Raw genomic sequence first — 22,500 nt, 5'->3', positions numbered from 1 at the left:
GTAATTTAAAATTTCTTTAAATATCATTTCCATGAAAAGTATCTTATTAAAAACAAAATTATCCTCTTATTTCATTTGGCAAGAATATTCTTGATAAATTCTATTGCACTGTATATTGAATGTGAAAAATCTTGAATATCATGTAAAATTACATAATTCTCAAACATAATTCAAAAGCTCTTTCGATCCATTATAATTGACGTTTATATATTTTTCCATTCATAACGTATAATCATTTTATTTCAACGTTGGAAACTACTACGTGTAATGGAAAAAAAAAAAAAGAAAAGTATATTATATGCTTTTACGTTTCAATAATTAAATTTAATAAAAATAATAATTTACAGCCTTTAAGATTAATATTCAACAAGATTGCTTGATTTTTGTGTTTTCATCATAATTTAATCTTTATTCACTAAACTAATTTTTCATAAAAGACTTCGTATCGCCCAAAAGAAATAATCCAGTTTCTGGAATTAATTAAGTGGATTTTATTAATGGAGTGGAAGAAAAACAAGGTATCATTGATTGCTTTTTGTAATTTTGAATTGTGATTCGTAATAATATAATAATCTTACGTAATAAGCACAAATACAAAATCAATCATCCGTTAAATAATAGTTTTGTTATCAGATATATTATATCTGATATATATAGATTTAGATTATGATCTCTGTTTCTGAACGTTAACTAAAATTTTTTTTATTGTGAAATATTCTTTAACAAACGAATTAAAACGATAAAGATTTTTTTTTAACAAACTATAACAACTTATAAAATAAAAATTCATGTTTACCGAAATTTTGTCTTAATTATAATATTTTTATTCGCCTTATCTCAAAATATTATATTACTTGGGCTATTCATTAAACCCTGTAAAAAATTGTATAACATTCGCGTAAAGTTAAATTTTAAGAAAATTTAAAAATTACGCTTCAAACGAATAATTAATCGTTAAAAAAAACCAGATTATTAACATCAAATTACAGATTAATATTTTGCTAAGCTTTTATTCAATCTGTCAATATAATAATTTGATGTTGATTGTGCTAAGATTTAATTATAACATTATTTTTAATAAACTTTAAATTGTAAATAACGGAATTGAAATTTATTGAAACATCATTTATTGACTTTTAATATTAATACTAAATTAATTCAAATTTTGAAAAATTTTCGTATAATAAATTGCACATACGTCTTACAATTTGATATTTTAAAATTTCAAATGTTTAAAATAAAGAGCTATTTTTAATATAAATATTTGTGTAGGATGACATTAAAGTCTTTAAATGTACTTTAAAATTGTATTTTATAAAGTCTGTGTAGCAATAAGGAATTTTAAAGTCCAGCCTACCTGTGACTAACATGATAAATTTATAAATTTTATACTTCCACATGGGTTTTACAATTTCTTATTTGCATCGGTAATATTTTTTAATGGCCATTTGAAAAATAAGCTTATAATAAAACCACTGAACTATTACTAATTAAAATTTGTTTTATAAAAATGTTATAATTGGTCTCTGTTCATTGTATCCACAATATCGTTGCTTGTATTTTTCCAAGTGTATTCAACAAAAAAATTTAAGTTTTAAATGCTTATTTAGGAATATGAGATATGATAGAAATGTTTAATGAAATTAGATATAAACATATAATTAAGAAATTTAATAAATAGTTTTAATAATTTAACAGGTGTTAAGACTTATTGTCTCATATATAGATTATTTATATCGATTAATATTTTATCAATATTTCTGTCATTAGTAAGTAATTTTTTTATTATATCATATAATATTGTGTTATTTTTGGTCATACATATTTGATCATCGATTTTCTATTTTTAATATATTTTGGTTTTATTAACTTTTTTAAATGGTCCTCCATTCTGATACTATAAAAATGATTTAATATATGATATACTATATTTACTATATATACGTACGTTAATGATGTTAAAATTCTAAAGAATCAATGTTTTTACAAATTCATTAAAAATACTTTTATTCATTTCACTTCAATACAAACGTTGATTGGAAAATTTAAAGCTCTTTACATCAAATCGACAAAGATTTTTATAAATACATCATATAAAAAGAGGATATTTTTTATTGAAATTATAGTACATAAGTTTATTTGATAACCAACCATCCATACTTAATGAGCATATAAGGAAGATTAGTTATAAATGTATTTTCACTTCCTTACTGTAAATAATATCGAGTAAACGCTTTATAAATCGCGAGACTTTCCATTATTCCGAATTATCTGTCAATCTGCTCTCAATCTCCTTTGGCCGTCAATTGCACCTTCCATTCGCATTCATCTCAATGTTCCATACTTATATTCCGATGTAAAAACCACGCAATCCATCCAAATTAACCTTTACAACACGATTTTTACATCTCAATGGGCCACGCTTAGAACTCACAGTGTCAAGGCAATTTTCAACCGTTTTTTTTTATCTTATACACCATGTATATACCCATACATTTGCATATATGTATATGTATATATATAGATTGATTGAATGCATGTAGAAATTAATATATAAGCATGTAAATAGAATGCATTGCGCGTAGTTTTGCCTTAATAATGATAAAACATGATATTAATTGAGACTATTTAATTTGCTTATATCGTTAGCATCGATAATTAATTGAGGTACAACATTTTTGTTAAATAACTTTACAATAAATGATCGTGTCCAATGTATGATATTGAAAATTCAATTATTGTTTAATTTTTATTGATTTAATATGGATGTTTAACATTAATCCAATATATGTGTTAAGCACCGTTTATTGACCATTTTCGAATTTAAATATATGATTTATAAAATTGTTCATTTGTAAAAATATAAACTATTCGATAATTGTACATTATATAAATTTACTCGTTCAATTGAAATAATTGTGGATTAATTCTCAAATTTGAATTAAAATGAATGTTTTCCAATTCTAAGTTTTCGTTTAAACGTTATTAGCGATGAAACGATTCTTCTGTTAAAATTATTTTCATTTATAAACTTAGTTTCTTCGGATGCCCTGAAATTCTTTATATTCTCTGAATCATCGATCAATGCTCACGCCGCACAAAGGTAATTAAACTTTTGTGGTAAAGTAGAAAGTACTGATGGGAATAAAATAGAAATGACACTATTAATTCTCCTCACATTTATTCCTTTCTTTTTATATCATCGATTACTCAAATTTCAACCAATTATGCGTAATCTTCGTATAATAATAATAATAATAATAATAATAATAATAATAATAATAATAATAATAATAATAATAATAATAATAAGGAATGAGCATTCATATTTTTTCCACGAAAAGAACATGAGGTTTATTTATTTTTTCTTCAAGTTATTTAATTTTAATTGAAATTTAATAGTTTATTTTCAACTATCGAATTAATCAAATCAATCAAATCAATCAATCAATCAATCCTTCGTAAATATATGTATATATATATATATTTTTTTTTATCACATATCTATTAGTCAATTGATATTATTATTATAGTTTTATATTGTAAAAAATCATTTCTATATATATTATCAAGTAGTATTATCATATAATTTTTAATATTAATATATGAATCAGAATCTTAAATTTTTCAATTTCTTACAAACTGTATTGCATAAATTTATAAGTTGATAAATCATCCTAATAAAGTTAACAAGTTATATTATACGATGAATATATCCAGTTTATTAAAGTTTTCTAGCCTTGTGCGTTTTTTCACTCCTTTAATTTATTTAACTATTAATTGCTGAGACAAATGGTATGTAACTGGTATGTAATTCAAGATACGATTGTTTTCATAACATATATCGTTTGCGTTTAAAGGCACAATTTCGAAAGTGATGTGATTAAAGGTGAACCGATAATCGAGCTGATGCGGGTATGTCGAGATTTTCGTAAGACGGACGCGGAATTAATAGCCAAGCAGCAAGATTACAAGTCTCAAAAGGAGGAAATCAATCAAGACTGGCAGAATCTACGTGAAAATGAGATACTATTGCGGGGATCTTTTATCAGATACGATGAATTTATCAAGGAGAATTACGAAAAGCGCGAAAGGGCTGAACGCATGATTAAGGACCAAAAGGAGCTGCAAAAAATTAGGAATACCGAGGTTCGCCCAAGCTAATATAATACTCGAAGCTAAGTAAAATTTTCAATATTCGAACAATTGATTCGATTATTGGATATCTGTAATTAGGCATGCCTTGTTAATCGATCGATAGGAGAATTGATACATCAATATTTTCTACATAGTTCAATGAATAATAAAAACTTCATTTTTAACGTTAATCATCTGATTTCCGCGTGTAATACAAGATTACACGATATTAGGATGTTCACACTTTTTGTTTTTTTTTTGTTTTTTTTTTTGTTTTTTTGTTTATTTTTGTTTTTGTTTTTGTTTGAGATGATAAATAATTTCTAAATTTTAAATTATTGTTTGTTTGGGTATCGCAATTGTTTTAATTCATATAGCGATACTAATGGCTTTCGAACTCTATAATTACGTATAAAAATTAGATCGATAATTCGAAATTATAATACATATCATATAGACTTGTCAGTTTTTCGAAAGAAATGGTTAATTAATATTTCGATTATTCTTCAGGGGCATATACCACTTTTTAAAATGTAGATTTAATTTGAATGTAACTTTTCAATGATGAATGCTAAAATATATAAGGTCATTCAATATACAACTATTAGTTTCATGTTCTTTTGAGATTAACATTTCAATATAATTATATATTATTAACGCACAAGTATGTATTTTTATTTATAATATGTTTTTTTTTTGTATTTATTTAAAAGTAGTCGAATTACATACATACATACATATTTTACTTATTTTATTTATACAGATTGTAGAGCTGGAGAATACTTTAGAGAGCTTAGAAACCATACGTTACAAAATGCAGAATTACGTGGAAAAATATAAATCTTTCCAACAATATATGGAGACTGTGCTAAAGACAAGCGAATTTACTTCAATCGCTGAAATATTTAACCGTTATGAAACACTTATTGATATTAGAGAAACAATTGAAAAAAATCAAAGCAGAAAATTACATGCGTTGGGAAGCAGCCACATTCAATTGGTATTTAATATTTCAATAATAATATATTAATTTTTTAAGAATTTTTCTACATTTGAAAATGTAATAGAAGACAATTCATTAAATGTTTAGACCTCGCGCTCGAATTAAACAAAAACATTCATTAAAAAAAAAAAAAAAAAAAAAAAAAGGCTTTAATTTGACCATACGTTATAACTGATAGGGTGTAGCGTCTGTAGATTGCCCTTCCGACTTGTTTCAACTCTACTGGCTACATGACGGGAAATTCGTTGTTTAAAATGCTCTTACTAATTATTAAGTGCACTCGAGAACAAAACTGCTTTGTTCATAATCATTTGGATATAATTTCAAAAAATATTAAATTAATATTAATAAATAATCAATGAAATTAGAGGAAAGTTTGCTTTTTGCATGAGCGTTGCAGCAAAGCCCCTTTTAACGATTGAATGTCTGCTTTTATTTGAACGTCCTAGCAACAATTAATGCAGGAGAAGTCACAAAGTATGATGAACCTCAATAGCCAGTTGGCTATTCTTCAAATTAGACATAGACGTGCCCGGGCAAATGCGTTACACTGGGAGATGCTGCTGACACGCATCAAGCAGTTAATAAAGCGCAAAGAACTCGAAGAGGCGCAGGTACATTTATATTTTTCAATTCTTGCTTGTTTTTGCCAATTTATGTTTTTTTTATGTATTAATTATCAGTTAATACGTGTAGGTAATATCAGGTTATACCGATGTTTTTAACGCTTGACAAACAATCTTTTTCTGACTTCTTAGCTTAATATGTTTCGTACTATTCAGTCGTCTTTGCACTTTATTTATTTCTCGTTGAGCCTTGATTTCTCTCATTATCAAGCACGTCCAAACTATTGAAATTGGTATTTCATAATCAATCTTACTAGGGATGTCGAACATTTTCCCATGTTAATTCAATTTATTACGCTTCACTATCTGTTTTTTTAACTATATCTAATCGCGATTTTATTCCAATAATTTTAATCGCTGCGTTTACTTTCTAAAAATTCACAAAAATGCAGTCTGCTCTTTTAAATAATGTAATATTTATAAAAACAAATTTATTTATCCAAGAATACTATTTCTTGGTGTGTGTAACTTTGCGTATTTTTAAGATTTTATGTATAACTAATTAACTTAGTATGCAATTTATAATTTATTGTGGATTTTTAAATATTATTAAAATCTATTTTAATTTTTTATTCACTTTACAATGAAAAATATTTAAGATAATCCTAAAGATTCTATCGATTATTATCGATTGTCAAAAATTATTAACATTGATTAAATAAAATATCATATTCTTCATTGAGTTACAATTATTTATTTTGATACATAAGAAAGCTAATTACCTAAATTCATTTTATACGGTATTTACAACGTTGAATTAATTGAATTAATAATCCGTACAGATTATATCGGACTGACTCATTTACAAATACAGTAATTGTTTAATATCAATGCTCGAAGAGAGCCAACACCAACGAATAATTGCTTCAATTCTATATTTTTATCATTATATTTTTTGTTAGATATCATTATTTTTTTATCTGTAAATTTTGCTGATCATAATCTATTCGGGATTTCGAAAGTATTTTCTAATTTATTTAAAAAATTCAAAAATAATTTTAGACGAAACGTGCGTCATTATTATAGACGTATCGTTTATTATTTTTCGATATATTATATTTATTTATATATATATATATATATATATATATATATATATATATATAATTATATTTATTAATTAATTATTAATATAATTATATTTTCGATTAATTTTAATAATTGTAGTATAATAGTTAAACAAGTATCGTAAACTTTATAAATATTACATATTCATATGATATATTTAACAATTGTTTAATCGACATTCTTATTAGATTAATTTACGTTACAATTTTAAAAGTATATTTAACACTAGTTTTTCTAATTATTTTTGTTTTACATTTAATTCTTTAAAATTAGTAATATGTATGTTGTTATGCTAATACATCATAAATAAATAATATTTGCAACAATAATTATTGTAATCTTATTGTGGATAATTGAAACGATAAATATGAAAATTGACTAAATAACATCATTAATGCTACAATTATCAATAATATATTCGAGATAAATATATAATCAGCTATTTTCTATTAGTAAAATTCAATTAAATGTAAAAGAAATCTGATATAAATTTTTATCAATTAAAGCTAAACCTGAATTACTGTTTTTGTTACACTTTCGTGAGTGTAATTGTAAAATAATGCCTTAAATATGTTACTTAAAGGGTTTTAAGATAATAGTAATACGTTTATTTAGGAGCTTTAAAGCAGTTTTAAAATAATTCCTCTATAATTAAAAAAAAAAAAAAAAAAAAAAAAAAAAGTATGACAAAATATAATTAACCGTGAAATATTAAGCTTTGATGATTTCTTGTATATAATATACTTTTATTCGATTTATAATATTTTCGTAGCTAATATTTCATAATTTCAAAACAATATACTATTTTATTAAGTAAGCTGATTAATATCGAAATATTGGAGTTTCTTGTTCATTTGATCTAATAACGATTCTGAGAAAATATAATTGTAATAATATTAACTACCAGGAAGTTTAGTGTCCGTTACTTCGGAAATGTAGCTATATATTTTGTTTCATTTTTCCACGGAAATGATCGTATATACATAGGTTACCGATTCTGTCAATTGCTATATAATCAATGCCTACGATATGCATATTTTTATAATTGAAAAGTGAACGTAATTCATTTTATTCGTTATCAATGATGCAATTCATTAAAAAAAATTTATTATGTTAGTAATAAAGATAATTATCAGCACAAAATTTATTACCAATATCGGATTAAAAAGATAATTCGCTATTAACGTAAAGGGTAATAATAATTATGTAGCATATATATTATTTTTAATCCATTTGCTAGTAGTTTTCTACTATCGACAACAATATTCTACAATAAAAATTCGTAGTATCTTACTTGTCATTTATAATATATTTTGTACTATATATATATATATATATATATATATATATATATATATATATATATATATATAAATATAGTAGCGCAATATTTGTCAATAAAAAAATAACAAATAAATTTTAGCTTGGATGACTTGTTATCGTATCGTTTGTCAGGAAGTCACTCGACATTACGCATACATCGATCAGGCTTAACGCACACACATACGCGCACAAAAGGCCTATCAAATATTTAAGCACGGAGCGTCGAAAAAATATTTAAATTTAAAAAGCAACTAATGTCGATTATTGTGTCTACACAGATACGCGCTTGTATTTGGAATCTCTACCGACAAGTCTGCAAACGTAAGGGTATACCCGCGGATGCAACGCAGAATGACCTCGAGCAGCAAATGCTCATCATTAAGCGCACGATAATCGAGCTGAGGAAGATTTTGTACGAGACGAAGCGTAGGGTCGATCGCGACAAGAAGGTCGTGGTGAAATGGAGGTGTATGGCGGAGAACTCGTGAATGGTCGAGTGCGAGGGGACCAAGGGCATCGCCAAGAACAGCATCTGCGTGCAGCATCAAGAATAAGTGACCTGCCCCGACGATGTTGGCTCCGCGTCCAATGCCTCCTCCATCAAGCCTCATACTTTTCCTTTACTCCATTCGAACCTTGATTACGCTCTATCGCACTTTAGATGGATTTTTGTTTTTAATGCAAATACCGATGCACGTGACTATGTAACTGGTATTAAAAATTTTACACAAAATTCTGGGACTAAATTTGTTTATTTATATCATATTTTGTATAATACGTGTAGCCATTAGCATAAATTATACACTTTTACGTAATTGCATGGTGAATGAGTTAGTTATCTTTTAAATATAAATCAATACAAGTGATATTTATAACTAAATTGTATAATATCTTGGTAATCGTTAATATGCAAATCAGTAATTACAATGGTTGAAAAAAAAAATCGTTTATTTCTTTATGATTTTTATACATCAAAGTTTGGCAATGTTAATACTCGTAGCTAGCTGTCTATATTTCTACAAAATCCATCAATGAATTATTAATATAGTAAGTTCTATTTTCTCCATGTATGAGTGTAAGTTAGGTGCTCATTATAATATCACAAATCATTGTAATATGCTTTTGCACAATAAAAATTAACTTTAAATTACACAAAAATATTTCGTTTCCTTTTTACTTGTGATTACCATCAAAACATAAAATAGCAATTGGCATAAAAAATAATACATATATTTAAATAAACTATTATACTCTGTTTTAATGCTTGTTTTATTGTTTATTTATTATTTTACAATACATATTACAACAATAAATTTGAAAATTATTTAAATATAATATAAACTTAATAATAAATAAATAAATATAAAAATAAATATATAATTCAGATGTTCTCAATGATTATAATATTGATAAACAACTTTGCTATCACTTTCTTTATATCATCACATTTTTATATTTTTATTACAGATAGTTTAAAATTTTATACGATAATTTTTACTTATATTGAAAACATTTATTAAAAATTTCAATTAAATATAATAATTATTGAGAGTGTTATAGAACAACGAGGTAGGCTATTTTATTTGTACAGTTATTGATAACGTTTTTGAATGATTTTTCGTGAAGCGGGCAAGTGGCAACCGGATACATTGTGTAAAAGATTCGAATGGTCATGTTGTAGCCTCAATTCTAATTTGTTTTTCACTTCGTTGAGAGTGAGGGGTATCTCCAAGCCTTCGGATACGTTTTCCAGCTCTTCTTTCTCAATACATCTTTATAATAATTACAAACATTGAGTATATAATATTTAACAATACCTTTGATATATTAAACTTTCTTTCTATATATTCGTAGCTATTATATCGTTAGTCTAATGGCTATTGATAAATATTAGAATGTATTCAATTTATGAACTATATTAGGAATTGGATTAAGTGCACCTAATAAGTGAATAATAATATTTACGCATAATACCTCCATTATATCTAAATAGGCATGACGAGTAATTTTAATTACACATTACCTTTAATTTATATTAAATATATGGAAAATTATTAGAAACCTTCAAATAATTTTCCTTTCACTACATTGTATGAAATTCTAAAATAATATAAAACTCGTTGATGCATTAATAAAATCTATAAATAGGGATTCGCGTTAATTCATCGGCGAGCTTTGACCACTCTATTACTTAAATCTATAAATTCTTTTACAAACAGCATTACAAAGCTGTTATTATTTTATATTATAATATACGTGTATATATATATATATATATATTCATCACAGAGTACGATAGCCTTAATAAAACTTCTCGGATCTTAAAAAATATTATTAAAATTTCTAAACGCATTCATATTAGGTGTATATATTTTCAAGTTTAGCATTGATAATTAAGTATTATGGCAGAAGAATCGCAAATGGTAAATAATAAGCAATGAGTACGGCGTTTACATACGTAAAACTATACTTGTCGGTCGAAACGACGAGCAAATGAGACAAAAATATATATACACATGTAAATTAGATTGGAAGAAAGGAAGAGAGCTGGCGACGAAACAACCGACAGGAAGTCGGTTGTGGGGGTCATGGAGTGGATGGGGCGAGATGAGCTGTAAGCGAGGTAAGAGGTACTTACAAAGCACAAGGTTGGGTGGGCGCGATATTGGAGATCTCGGGAATCTGAAGCTTCGGCTTCTTACTCTCGTCGATGCGCAGTTCCTGTCGGCGCATTCGATCAATCCAGAACACCTTGTTTAGCATTTCGTTGATACGTTTTTCGATGATGCCAAGGTACAGCATCACGTTCTCAACGTTGACGGTGCTGTTGTTACCAAGGAGCTCGAGAATCGGAGATTTGTCGCAGTGCGTCGTGTGGAAGAGCATATCGATGCCGCGCAGCAGACTATCCATTACCGCGTTTGCCTACAAATAAAACAGATTATTTTCTGTAAAATGAATGGAGTTTTTAACTAAATGTGTTTCTTTATCGCAATGATCAACAAGAATTGTCATTTGTACTTAGGGCTTTACGAATATTGACAATGATTTTTTACGTGTTTATTAGTAATTTTTCAAACATTATTTTGTGATTATTATTTCATTACAGTAAACTTGAATTTTGCCCTATTAATTCAAATTTATTTAAAATAAATTTTCATTAAATAAACTATTAAATTTAATAATAAATCTATGTATGGAAATAAATAAAAATATAAAATGTCGCAAAAATAAAATTGATGAAAAAATGATTAACAAGGCATATTATCATATAACATGTTCTACTTTGCGGTTATGATTATGTTGGTGAGATTTAGAAATGGAATTCTGACATAATACACAATAATCTATATTGTTAAGTAATTTGTATCGATGATTACATTAATTACATAATTATGTGCATTAATTTGCATAATTTGGAAAAATAATTTATAGCCATCCTTTGACTAGAATTGAAATATAATATATGTATTGGCAATATATATTTAATTGCGTAATAAATATATAGACAAAAAAAAAAAAAAAAACGTAATCGATAATCTTACTTATTAAACGTTTATTTTATCATTATACATAATAATTTTTTAGTAGAAATAAATAATATTTTTTAATAATACATGGAATAGAAATAATAAGTACTTTATGGGTAAAATTTAACTTTAATATTATGTTGCAATTATTTTCCTCTAAAATGTAAAATATCTCAAGTCTTGTCAAACACTATGTTTTCTATATATATATATATATATATAAAAGAAATAGGTATAATTCATTCGGCATGGTAAGCCATTAACCTTTCATATGTATGTACGTAATTGTATAATATACTATCAAAGTATATTATAGAGGCGTGTAGTATACGAATGATGGGAAATACGAGAAAGTAAAGAGACCTCGTGTAATTTCTTCTCCGTTGCATTCGCCTCATTGGTTTGCTTTTCCAGCTCACTAGCAATGGTCTTTAAGGTTTCAGCTTGTTCTTCCCCTCGATGAACATTTAATTTACGCGCTTCGTCTATCGAAGTTCGTAATTGCGCAACGCGAGTTTGAAGCCCCTCCAATTCGTCATTCAACTCATTGACGTAGCTGAAGAGGGCGAAATTTTCTTCTTCCTGCTTCAAGAATTGTTGCGTCAATTTGTCTATCACCTTTTCGCCTGCAACGATCGAGCAATTTGCAAATTATGTATTTTCAAAAGTGCTTAATGAGTTATTTGGTTGAATGTCCAATGCGTCGCATTGTCACATTTGTTTTAATATTGTAGTAGAAGGTGGATTATAATGTGAATATAATCTCTTTTCATACTTTGCAATTCAATTGAACTATAGTAAAAGGGTGAAATGTTAAGAATAAAGTATCAATGCCTAGCGCAAAGTGATTGGTAAAACTTTTTATGATAAAGTAAATTTTTTTTTTCACATTAATAAACATTTTCATTTATTCAAATTAGACTATCATATTATTATTACTTATTTTCATAGTTTCACAGAGTATTTTAACAATTGGTAAATTTAATTTTATAGTGTTAAATATCAGCAATTAAACGTAATAAAAATTCCGATAGCTATATTTTATAGCAATAAGTTGGTATTAAAAAAGTGAGCGATTGATATTTTCGACACATATCGTCACATATATAATTATATATAATTATAAAATAGTTGTTCTTTATATTATTATATATAGCAATAATATAAACAGACAGATAGACATAATATTAATACAGTACCAGTAAATTGTCTAACGAGTGCTAATATTTCATTGTAAACTCCTATTTTGTTGCGCATTTCCTGGCGTTTTAATTCCTTTTCTGCTTTTTTCTTATCGTCGAGATCGTTCATCTTTCGATATTGGCCCTTCACACCGAGAAACTCTTGTAATTTCATTTCATTATCAATAGTTCGCTGCATTTCGCACATTTCTATTGTATGGTGGTGTAAGTCTCTCAGTCCTCTGCAAATTTAATGATGACACACGACATTAAATGTAATTGACCCTAACAATGTCTACTATTCCATATTAATTACAATATTAATGTAAATTAACTAAAAAATTTATGTTTTTCAATGCGTGGATATAAAATACATGGACGAAGATAGAAATAAGTTATGTTTGAAAACTTGTCGTATTCGACATTTAACTAGATTAACAAAAAATAAAAAAAAAAAAAAAAAAATATATATATACTAATAATGCACGAGGAGTGAAATTCTATTATTCGAAATATTGACGAAACAAAATGGAATGAAGTTTCCACGTCTGCTATACTTTACCTCCACTATATGTTATAAATTGACATATAAATTTACTTTAATATATAAAGCCCAAACGTGCAAGGTCGCATGATCAATGTCTTGAATTGTAAATAAAGATCGGCAACGTATTTCTGGCAACGAGTCTATATTAAAGAAATTATTATACCTTATGTCAGTTACAAGACAGTCGCGATCGAATGTAATTCGGCAATGAATCGTAAGCTCTTTTGTTCACTGTTGTTTTCTAAACGATTATAAACTGGACAAATGTAAAACGACGCGTGAGGTTTGCGTTGATACTGATTGGCCTGTGAATAGGCGTATGCTTATGCATTTTTTTTTTTCACAATCGATCGAGCTATTGAGAATTAGGGAGAATAAATAGTTGTAAGGCAGTCATGCGATTAATGCGCTTTGCAAATTGTAGAAAGAGCAAACCCACCGCTCCTTGAGCCCGTTGATTTTGTTAATCTCCTCGTCGCGCTGATTGAAGGTGATTGTGGCCTGCTCGATTAGGTCGTTGATGACTCGCTTGCCGCTGTTCAACTGATTGCTGAGCCGCGTCCAGAGGATGTTGAACTGTCCACGCTCCTCGAGGAGGTCATCGATGTCCTGGCGAAGCTTGCTGTTCTCGTTCACGAGGATATTGAAGCGCGTTGTCGCCACCTCCAATCGATTCTCCAATACTGATATCAATCGTTCGTTCTTCTCTTTCTTCTCTTTTTGTTGATGTTCCGTGAACACTTTCAACTTCAAGCCACTGACCTCCTTTCCGAGCTAATAACGTCGAAGCATTTTAATAACTTTTTTGAAATTTTTAGTTTTTATTTTATAAAATTATTGCTTCGTATGTACTACTGCCTGTTAGATTACTTTGTTCGATTAGTTTGAAAATACGCGGTGCACAAACGCTTATTCATTATTTTTTTTTTTGTTTTTTTTTTTTTTTTTTGACAATATTTGGAAATTGTAAGTTACCGAGTCTATTAGATTTGTCATGTCGTTTTTCATTTTGGCTTTTTTTGCTTATAATTTCAAAAATGTTGAAAACACAAAATATTTTAACTCTTAAAATTAATTTGCCTTTCGTTCGCTAGTTTTATGTCTTTCAGTTTATTTAATTCACGGTATAATAGGGACAAGCGATTGGATCGAAATAATTGAAATCGTTAGGCGATTCATGAAATCAACAAATCTCCCGTGTTTGTTCATTATTCGGTAATGAATTGTTCTTATATTACAAATAGGATTTATCGGCGAGAAATTTCAATCGACATTCCAATAAAAGAACTACAATTTTATTATTATCAGCGAACGAGAGAAAAGCTTGTATTTATTAAATTCTGAAAACATTGCACGTGTAATTTACATTACATTTTTACAGTACTTTTAAAAGCCTTTATATCTCTTTTTATTCAATTACCATCCCCCATTACGTTTGAATACTTCGCGACTGCATGTTCCGTGATTATTTTCTCTGTAAGCAGAATTATTAGAAAATTGAGAGGTTTGTACATTCATCGGTAATACCAAAGGTTTTTCTAAATTCTAATATTTGTATATTGTAAATTTTAGTTCATTTAATGATAAATGAAAGTAAGAATAATGATTCTGAATGCATTTATTTTTAATAAATAAACAATCTTACACGAATTAAGTATTTGAACTTTGTGTATAGTTGAAAAAATAATTGCAACGAAACTTTGTGGATAAAAAGTTGTTGGGAATAAAAATTAAAAAATAAATTCGCGATGGTCGGTTAGTAGTAATACAGCTGCAGTGAAAGTATAGGACTTTGAGTTAAGATTTGATCCTTGTACGTTGATTTACCACGATTTTCCTATTTAAATTCGCATTTAAATTACATTTATCTAAGAGAGGAAATCTTTTTAAAAATATACTCGGAAAAACTTTCGCGGCCGTGAAATTTAAATAGTCAAGGAGTGTGCTAGTAATACAATCTTATAGTTTTGCGAGCAGCATTAAAATCTCGTATCGTTTATTTAAATTCTTGGATACTCTAATTACTTCCTTTGTATATTAAATGCGGATGCATTTGCTTGACCTTAACGCTCGCATTACCGACTAATGTACACTAGAGCATAAAAATTGCCTAACGATGGCAATTTATAGTTGACAATATCATCTAGCGAGTGTGTAGGGATATAGAGGATAACGAGATCTCATATTTTTAATTAAAACGTTTAAGTATCATTTTTGTTTTGTTTTTTTTGTTTTTTATTATTTTAACTTTTTATTTTCGGGATTGTAGTTGGTCCGTCGTTCGCTCGCGATTATCATGTGCCACGGTTAAAGAATTTTCGCGATAATATGAGAGCGGAAGGGACGGTAGGATAGGTAGTATAAGCCATTATGTACGGCGGCTGTGAAGAAAGGGGCCGGCGAGATCGCACGAGCGAAAGTAACATCTTTCATACCTTAATGAACTGCTCTTGTATCTCGGCGATCTGCTGTCGTTCTATTTTAATTTGCTCGATGAAGTGAGAGCGCTTGTCGAGTATGGTCTTGAGCTCGGCGCTAAGAACCTCGTCCTTACGTACGTTTCCCGACGATTTGGCAGCTTTGATGGCAAGCACGAGTTCCGCCTTCTCCGTCTCGAGCTTGTCGATTATGTGGTTTTGGTTACGCAGCTGATTCCTCGCGTCCTCCACGTAAACCGCCCGGTCGTTCTCTATTATGCGATACTGGCGCTTTAGCCGACCTCGACGTCTCCCTCTTGCTGACCCGGTTGCTGCTGGCTCATCGCCATCCTTAATCGAGGGTGCTCTCTCGTAACAGCGATGCGAAACCCTCTCGCACGAATCCGCCCTTTTTCGCCGAAAATTCGTCCCTACCTCCTAGCCTTTTGGCTTACGTTGGTCCTTTGTCTTGGAACCTCGGGCCAATCGCGCCAATAAAAAAACTATCGACAATTTTATTGATTGATAATTGTCATTTGTAATGCAATGGATTTGCAAGCGGTAGTCGTAGTGCGCTGATAATAATCAGCAGATTTATCAATACGAATGAAGTTATTTGGAAAACCGTGGAAGCCGTCTCCTTCGAAATAAGCCCATGTACGAAATAGAGTACTTCTCATTTTGCCTTCGTCCTCGACATCGTTATTCTTATTATCGAGGTCGCGCCATACAATTGACTGTTGCCGATTGGACAGTTACTAATAATAATAATAATAATAATAATAATAATAATAATAATAATAATAATAATAATAATAACAATAATAACAATAATAATAATAACAATAATAACAATAATAATAATAACAATAATAACAATAATAATAATAACAATAATAACAATAATAATAATAACAATAATAACAATAATAATAATAACAATAATAACAATAATAATAATAACAACAACAATTATGATAATAATAATAATAGTAATATTAATAGTAGTAGTTATAGTTATAGTAATAGTAATAGTAATAGTAACAATAACAATAACAATAACAATAATTTTGCGCTAATTTTGAGAACGTCCGAGTGGATGGAGGATCGTTGTGCGATGAAGGGAGCCAGGCGCGCCAACTTAACCTCACCGCTATCAGCGTCGTATCTCCTCCCTCCTCCGCATTAAGAACAGCTCGCGATTTTTAAAGAAATGCGCGGATGATGGTGAGCGGGGGCGCGAGAGCCGACATGCTTCCTGGTTAGCTGGGCCGGGAATCCGAATTGACCCGAGGCACGAACAAATGCGCCCGCGTTGTCGAGCGCGAGAAACATCCGCCGCCGAGCTAAGCGGCGCGTGCCGATCGTCAGCCCGAGTGAGCGCGCGCGCACGCGAGCCAGCCTCCCTAGGTCCCGGGCCACATCTCGATTTACGGGAAGAGGCTCGAGTGAGACGTAGCCGTAATAACAGCTGCGGAGAAGGGGCGCGTGGCACTCGAGGGTACGACGGGAGCAGCTGCTCGTTGTCGCGACGACGAGAGGTCGAGCGACGTCCGCCGCGCGCCGTTCGCGTATTTCCGTCGCGCGCCAATGGCGGAAAAAGGAACGAAAGCAGCTGATGCGCGCCCGATGCTTGCTACACACAAAGACGCGCCCTTTTCTCCCGATAATAATGCCGAGAGAGGATGTTTGATGGCGGCGATGAGCGACGCCTCTTGTTCTCGCGCTGTTTTTAGAACTACGAGGTGGTTTATGCGAGGAGCGAAGTCGCGCGGTAGGCGGGGAGGATGAATATTGGACTCGTCATGGGCAGTGGCGTTGCTAAGGCTTCGGATTTATCGTTAACTCGTTAACTAAAGCTCGCTCGCCGTAGCCATGGACACGGACGTCTTTGGCTTTTTCGAAAATGTTCGAATGCTAGCCGAGATGGTAAAGTGTAAAGTGTGACGTGACATCGGCTCACGGCCCACGCCGACGGACGTCTTGCACTTTCCAATCGTACGTTGTGTTGTTGTTGTTGATGTTGACCGGATAGGAGGGTGGGTGTTTAGGCTAATCGGTGATACTCTACTACCAAGACTTATCCGGACCAACCATTTCGACCAACTATAGCTCGTTCATTCTGTTGCCTGGATTTTTGCGAATTACCTTCTTATTCATTGTGCTTAATATAATAATGAAATTCAGTCAAGAAAATGCTTCCTTTTAACGATCAATTTATTGAACGAATGCTATTTTATTACATCCCATCGATGCATATTTATTTACAAATCAATTTTCAAATTAATATTTCATTTGGTCGTTGCACTTTGCATTTTGGAAATTTCTCAATGCAGCTAGCTGCATTGCATGTGGACCGAAAGTGTGCAAAAGAGAATAGCGCTCCGAGCAATTAATTTCACAAAATCTCAAAGTAGAAACGACCACGCCACATTAATGATCGAATTCGGTGCAATATTAATATTGATAAAGAAGAAAGTGTCTTCCTGAACATTTACACTCTAATGGACGAACGTTGTGTCGGGCGGGTGGGTGGGTGGGCGGGGGGCGGGGACGAGTAAAAAATGATACAGCGTCTTTGGGGGGCGGGGATGAGTAAAAAATGATACAGCGTATTTATATTTCGTTTTTTAATTTGCGACTGAACGAAGGCCATGAATTTAGATCCCAAGGATGAGAGACGATGAGATAAGCATTTATGGACGTGCCATCTGCTAAATTTTGATCGGCTGACGATTTTGTATTCTGCGTGTCAGTAATGAAAGAGACAAGGGAAGACGAGACGAAATGTTTCGTCTGTCGAACGTACCAAAGTGTTGGCTTGGGATCTCGCCAATGACGTCGGACTGCAAAACGATACTATATATCTTGATAGTCCATGTTTATCGCCAACTCCATCCACGGCACAACGCGAGATACACAAGAGACTGAACGATTTACTCGAGGACGACGAATTATTCGCATACACGTTGTTGCTTAACGATCGTGGAGCTGAGCTCGTCCTAAAGTTCGCGCGTACTCGATAAAAGGAAAATGCTCAGGGGGACGCGATATCGAATCGCTGCCGATTTGGCAAGCGAATTCGGCTCGTATGGGGAATTAACGATCTCGTGGAAACGATTGGCAAGACTCGGTGCCAATATGACAAAGTTCGTCGTCTTTGCTGCTATGCGCGTGATCGTGTTTGCCGCGTAGCTACCGGGGAGGGGTGGGGGGCTCGAGGACAAGGACACGAGGACGCGCAATGAACTCTCTGCAGCGTACTTAGCGAGTGATTGAAATTTTAATAATTGGAATTCATGCGGGTCGAGACAATTCGTGATGTCGATAAGGAGGCTTCTTGGAATGGTCATTAGCCCCATCACGAGGATACGCGATTATCATTTGTAGCGCACTGCGATGTTTTTCATAAATATTGTGATACACGAAATTGAAATTCATACAAAATATTAAACAAACATTTGCGTGTAAATAATACTGTAACATTCGTATAAGAGACTCCTATATTTTTTATTATCCTTATATTTTTCTCATTATTTAAGTTGAGCTTACGCAGCTCAGTAACTTTTTATAAACACGAGGAATATGGTTACGAAATTAAAAATGAGCATTTAAAAATTGATCATCATCGCACGTATGATAGTCGTACACAAAAAACTAGCGAGTGTATAGATTTTCAATTAAATTCAATTAGCGTGTATTAATCATTATTTCCCATTTTATTTCCTTTCTTATGTTTGCCTAGAAAATGTAGATTCGTTCGTGTACGGCTATCGTAGGATAAATCCTAAGAGGAATAAAAAATGTATTTTTCATGTGTATTGATTCGGCAAACAGTTTGCTAAAATTTTTGCACACGTACAAAGGATATTGAAATGTAAATATTCAATTTTACGTAAATTCTAACGTATTGTTTGCCATGGATGCAGATACTTATTAGGTGTTATTTTCAGAAAATTTCATTTAAAGATTATCAATAATTGTCTAGCGCATAATGCTGCTCAAGTAAAATTGAATTAAATTTTAATGTACTCGTATATTTTATAAGACTTTATGTCTCTTTTAACGATGTTTTAAGCAGTTCAGAAGCTTCTCCGTACGTTGAATGACATCAAGCAGGCGATCGGTCGGTAATCCAATATTATAGCTTGAGAATTGAAATTGGCGCTTTTGTGCCTTGTAAAATAAAAATCGGACCTTTTTGATAAAATAATAAACTAACGCGCCACGCCAATTGCTTGGCAATGATAGACTAAATAAAGGATATAAATCAGGCTGTCAACCGAGGTATGCATGCCTCGGGTGCGTTCATGAACCCGGATGCATTAGCGGTAAACTTTATACCGATTCTTACGTCACACGGCGATGGAAGGCGAGAGAGAACGGGGTGGGGGTTTGGCGGCGGGTAAGGGATGGCGGGAGGGAGAGAGGGACGACAACAGTAACGACAATATCAACAACAAGATCAAGTACAATCGTACATTATTTGTCTTTTTTAACGATAGATATGGGCGCGCGCTCGCCTGCATTTTCACCTGGGAATCGGCTCTGCTGACGGTGTTGACGTGCTTTCCTCGTTATGCGCGCAGGCATCGGACTTCCCCCACTCGGGCGTGACTCAGCGACGCCTCGCGCGTGCGCCGTTGCGGCAGACTGCCAAGATGTAACGGCGAAGGGGCGTGAGGGGTCGCTGGAGGAGGAGGAGGAGGAGGAGGAGGAGGAGGAGGAGGAGAAGGAGGGAGAAGATCAGCGAACGGCGGCGGCGCTTGCGCTCACCTCAGTCGCCGTCCGCTCGCGAGCTTTCTCGGTTGTTTCGCGGTGCTGCCGCTGCCGACACGATTCCGAGCCCATCCACCTGGTGGAGGCGGCTCCTGGCTGCGCTCACCTGCCGCCATCGCCAGCTGCCGCTGCTCTGCGAGTTCTTCCGGAGCGATCGACGCTTCGCCGGCGAGTATCGGCTCCTGTGATTGATCCCCCGACGCGTGTGTGCAACAAGTGCGCGAGCCTCCCAGCCGGGGATGACGGCAAACGGCCGGCCCTCGGCTAGTAAAAGCCCTACCGAGAAGGCCCGCAGCCCCGGTTGTCGCGCGCGTCCAGCTCGTTCGATTTGTCCAGTGCTCTTGTAGCGCTCGATCCTCCTTCCGTTTATTTACTTCTGCTACACAACCACCGACATCGCCATCACCATCACCATCACCATCACCGCCTGTCGAGTCTTTCAGGATTTAATCAAGGGATTATTGGATTATAATAAATTGTCGAGGCGGAGCTCTGCGCACCCGATGTGCCCATAAAATCCTAAAGTCTGGCTTATCCTTTATGTCAATAGTGATAATGGCCTACCTTGGATAAATGGTAGCGTGCCTGTCGGTGGCAAAATTTTGGTGATCAGGTAAACGATCGTTCTTTTTTTTTCTTTCCTTCTCGTTATTCTTCTTTGAATCTAACCTTGAGATTCGAGGCTGTTTACGTTCAATGATTATCAACGCCGTGGGAGAGGGATTTTTTCATATTTTGTTGGAACGTTCAGCCAGATGTTTACACAACGTTATTTGCACGATACAAGTGTTTTCAAACCGACAGTACACATCCGAGTCCATAACGCGCAAGTACTGGAAAATCGGTGATAATATAATGTTCTTCTCTCTTGACGCTTCGATCAATCAATCGCTCGTCCTTTATGTACACTCGTTTTTCCTTTCGCGGAGCGTCACGCGCACGCGAGGGTTATATGATTATTATTATTCATATATCAAAATGCGTATGTGTATATGAATATAAATACACACATACACGCGCGCGCATATATATATTTTTCTTTTTCAAGCGAAAGAATTACGTAGTTTCACGCAAGCGATAATAAATTTAAATGGTAGTGTACACTGCATCGAGGTACCGAGGTATGAAATGCGCATTATTAGTATTTTAACAAGAACGAGAAAATGACGTTTCTTGTATTCCTGTAATGTATTACATGGTAGCAAGTACATTGGCGTAGAGGTTCTTGGTAAGGGTGGCTGTATTTTCGGCTACGTGCAACGAACGATGCCGAGAAATTCTCAGTAATCGCAATCAGTTGTTGACATATTACGCGCAATTATCGTATTTTAGGGAAATATAACAAAGCAAGAATACGAGTGGAACGAATATTTCAGCATACCTACCGAGCGCAAAAGTAGGATACTAGCAACTGCACGCAATATTAAGTCGCACGTGTAAGAAAAAAAAAAAAAAATTAAGTCTTTAACGATTAATAAGGTTGCGACAAAAGAATTGTGCTAACGCCGAGTACAACTCTCACGTGATCTAATCCACATATTAGCTTACATTGGTCTAACGCACACGATGCTAGTTCGTGAAAAATCTCATAATTCCTCATTTAAAATATTTTCGAATTATTTAAAGTAAAAGCCAAAAAAATGAAAAAGTAGAGAGAGAGAGAGAGAGAGAGAGAGAGAGAGAGAGAGACAGAGTAGAGCTCAGCATTTATTACCTAGCATAATTCATAAAGTAGTTGGAAAGTAAAATTTAATCGTGTGAATTAAGGGGGAACGTCTATCGGATTGGGTGGTACGAAACAAAAGTGCATATTGGGATTTTCGGTCGAAAACTATGGGCGCGCTTCGACAGAGCCGGAAACATGTGTTCTCCCCCCCCCCCCCCCCCCG

General features: G+C 32.4%; 3 protein-coding genes across 3 annotated transcripts in view; 2 read left to right on the top strand and 1 right to left on the bottom strand.

Moving 5' to 3' along the window:
- The window catches only part of LOC105361241 (coiled-coil domain-containing protein 42A), a 10,526-nt gene extending 1,782 nt beyond the window's left edge, over positions 1-8,744 (top strand). The window contains exons 2-5 of the mRNA XM_011498350.1: positions 3,861-4,149; positions 4,901-5,137; positions 5,590-5,754; positions 8,436-8,744. Coding sequence (XP_011496652.1) covers positions 3,861-4,149; positions 4,901-5,137; positions 5,590-5,754; positions 8,436-8,645 — 901 coding nt within the window. The 3' untranslated portion in view covers positions 8,646-8,744. The remainder of the gene's footprint in view (positions 1-3,860; positions 4,150-4,900; positions 5,138-5,589; positions 5,755-8,435) is intronic.
- Positions 8,745-9,711: 967 nt separating this feature from the next.
- Positions 9,712-16,129, bottom strand: LOC105361617 (coiled-coil domain-containing protein 63; the record flags this gene model as incomplete). Its single annotated transcript, XM_011498868.1, has 6 exons — positions 9,712-9,929; positions 10,796-11,082; positions 12,051-12,313; positions 12,887-13,110; positions 13,855-14,189; positions 15,851-16,129. Coding segments are annotated over 6 exons (1,569 nt in total), but the record flags the coding sequence as incomplete, so codon positions are not given.
- A 4,492-nt stretch (positions 16,130-20,621) lies between these two features.
- The window catches only part of LOC105361239 (bicaudal D-related protein homolog), a 55,950-nt gene continuing 54,071 nt past the window's right edge, over positions 20,622-22,500 (top strand). The window contains exon 1 of the mRNA XM_011498349.1: positions 20,622-21,224. The gene's annotated coding sequence lies outside the window, so the exon portion shown is untranslated. The remainder of the gene's footprint in view (positions 21,225-22,500) is intronic.

This window comes from Ceratosolen solmsi, unplaced genomic scaffold (genome assembly GCF_000503995.2).
Source record: "Ceratosolen solmsi marchali unplaced genomic scaffold, CerSol_1.0 scaffold30, whole genome shotgun sequence".
NCBI classification, from domain to species: Eukaryota; Metazoa; Arthropoda; class Insecta; order Hymenoptera; family Agaonidae; genus Ceratosolen; species Ceratosolen solmsi.
The sequence above is the reverse complement of the archived record's forward strand: the minus strand, read 5'-3'. Positions and strand labels throughout refer to the sequence as shown.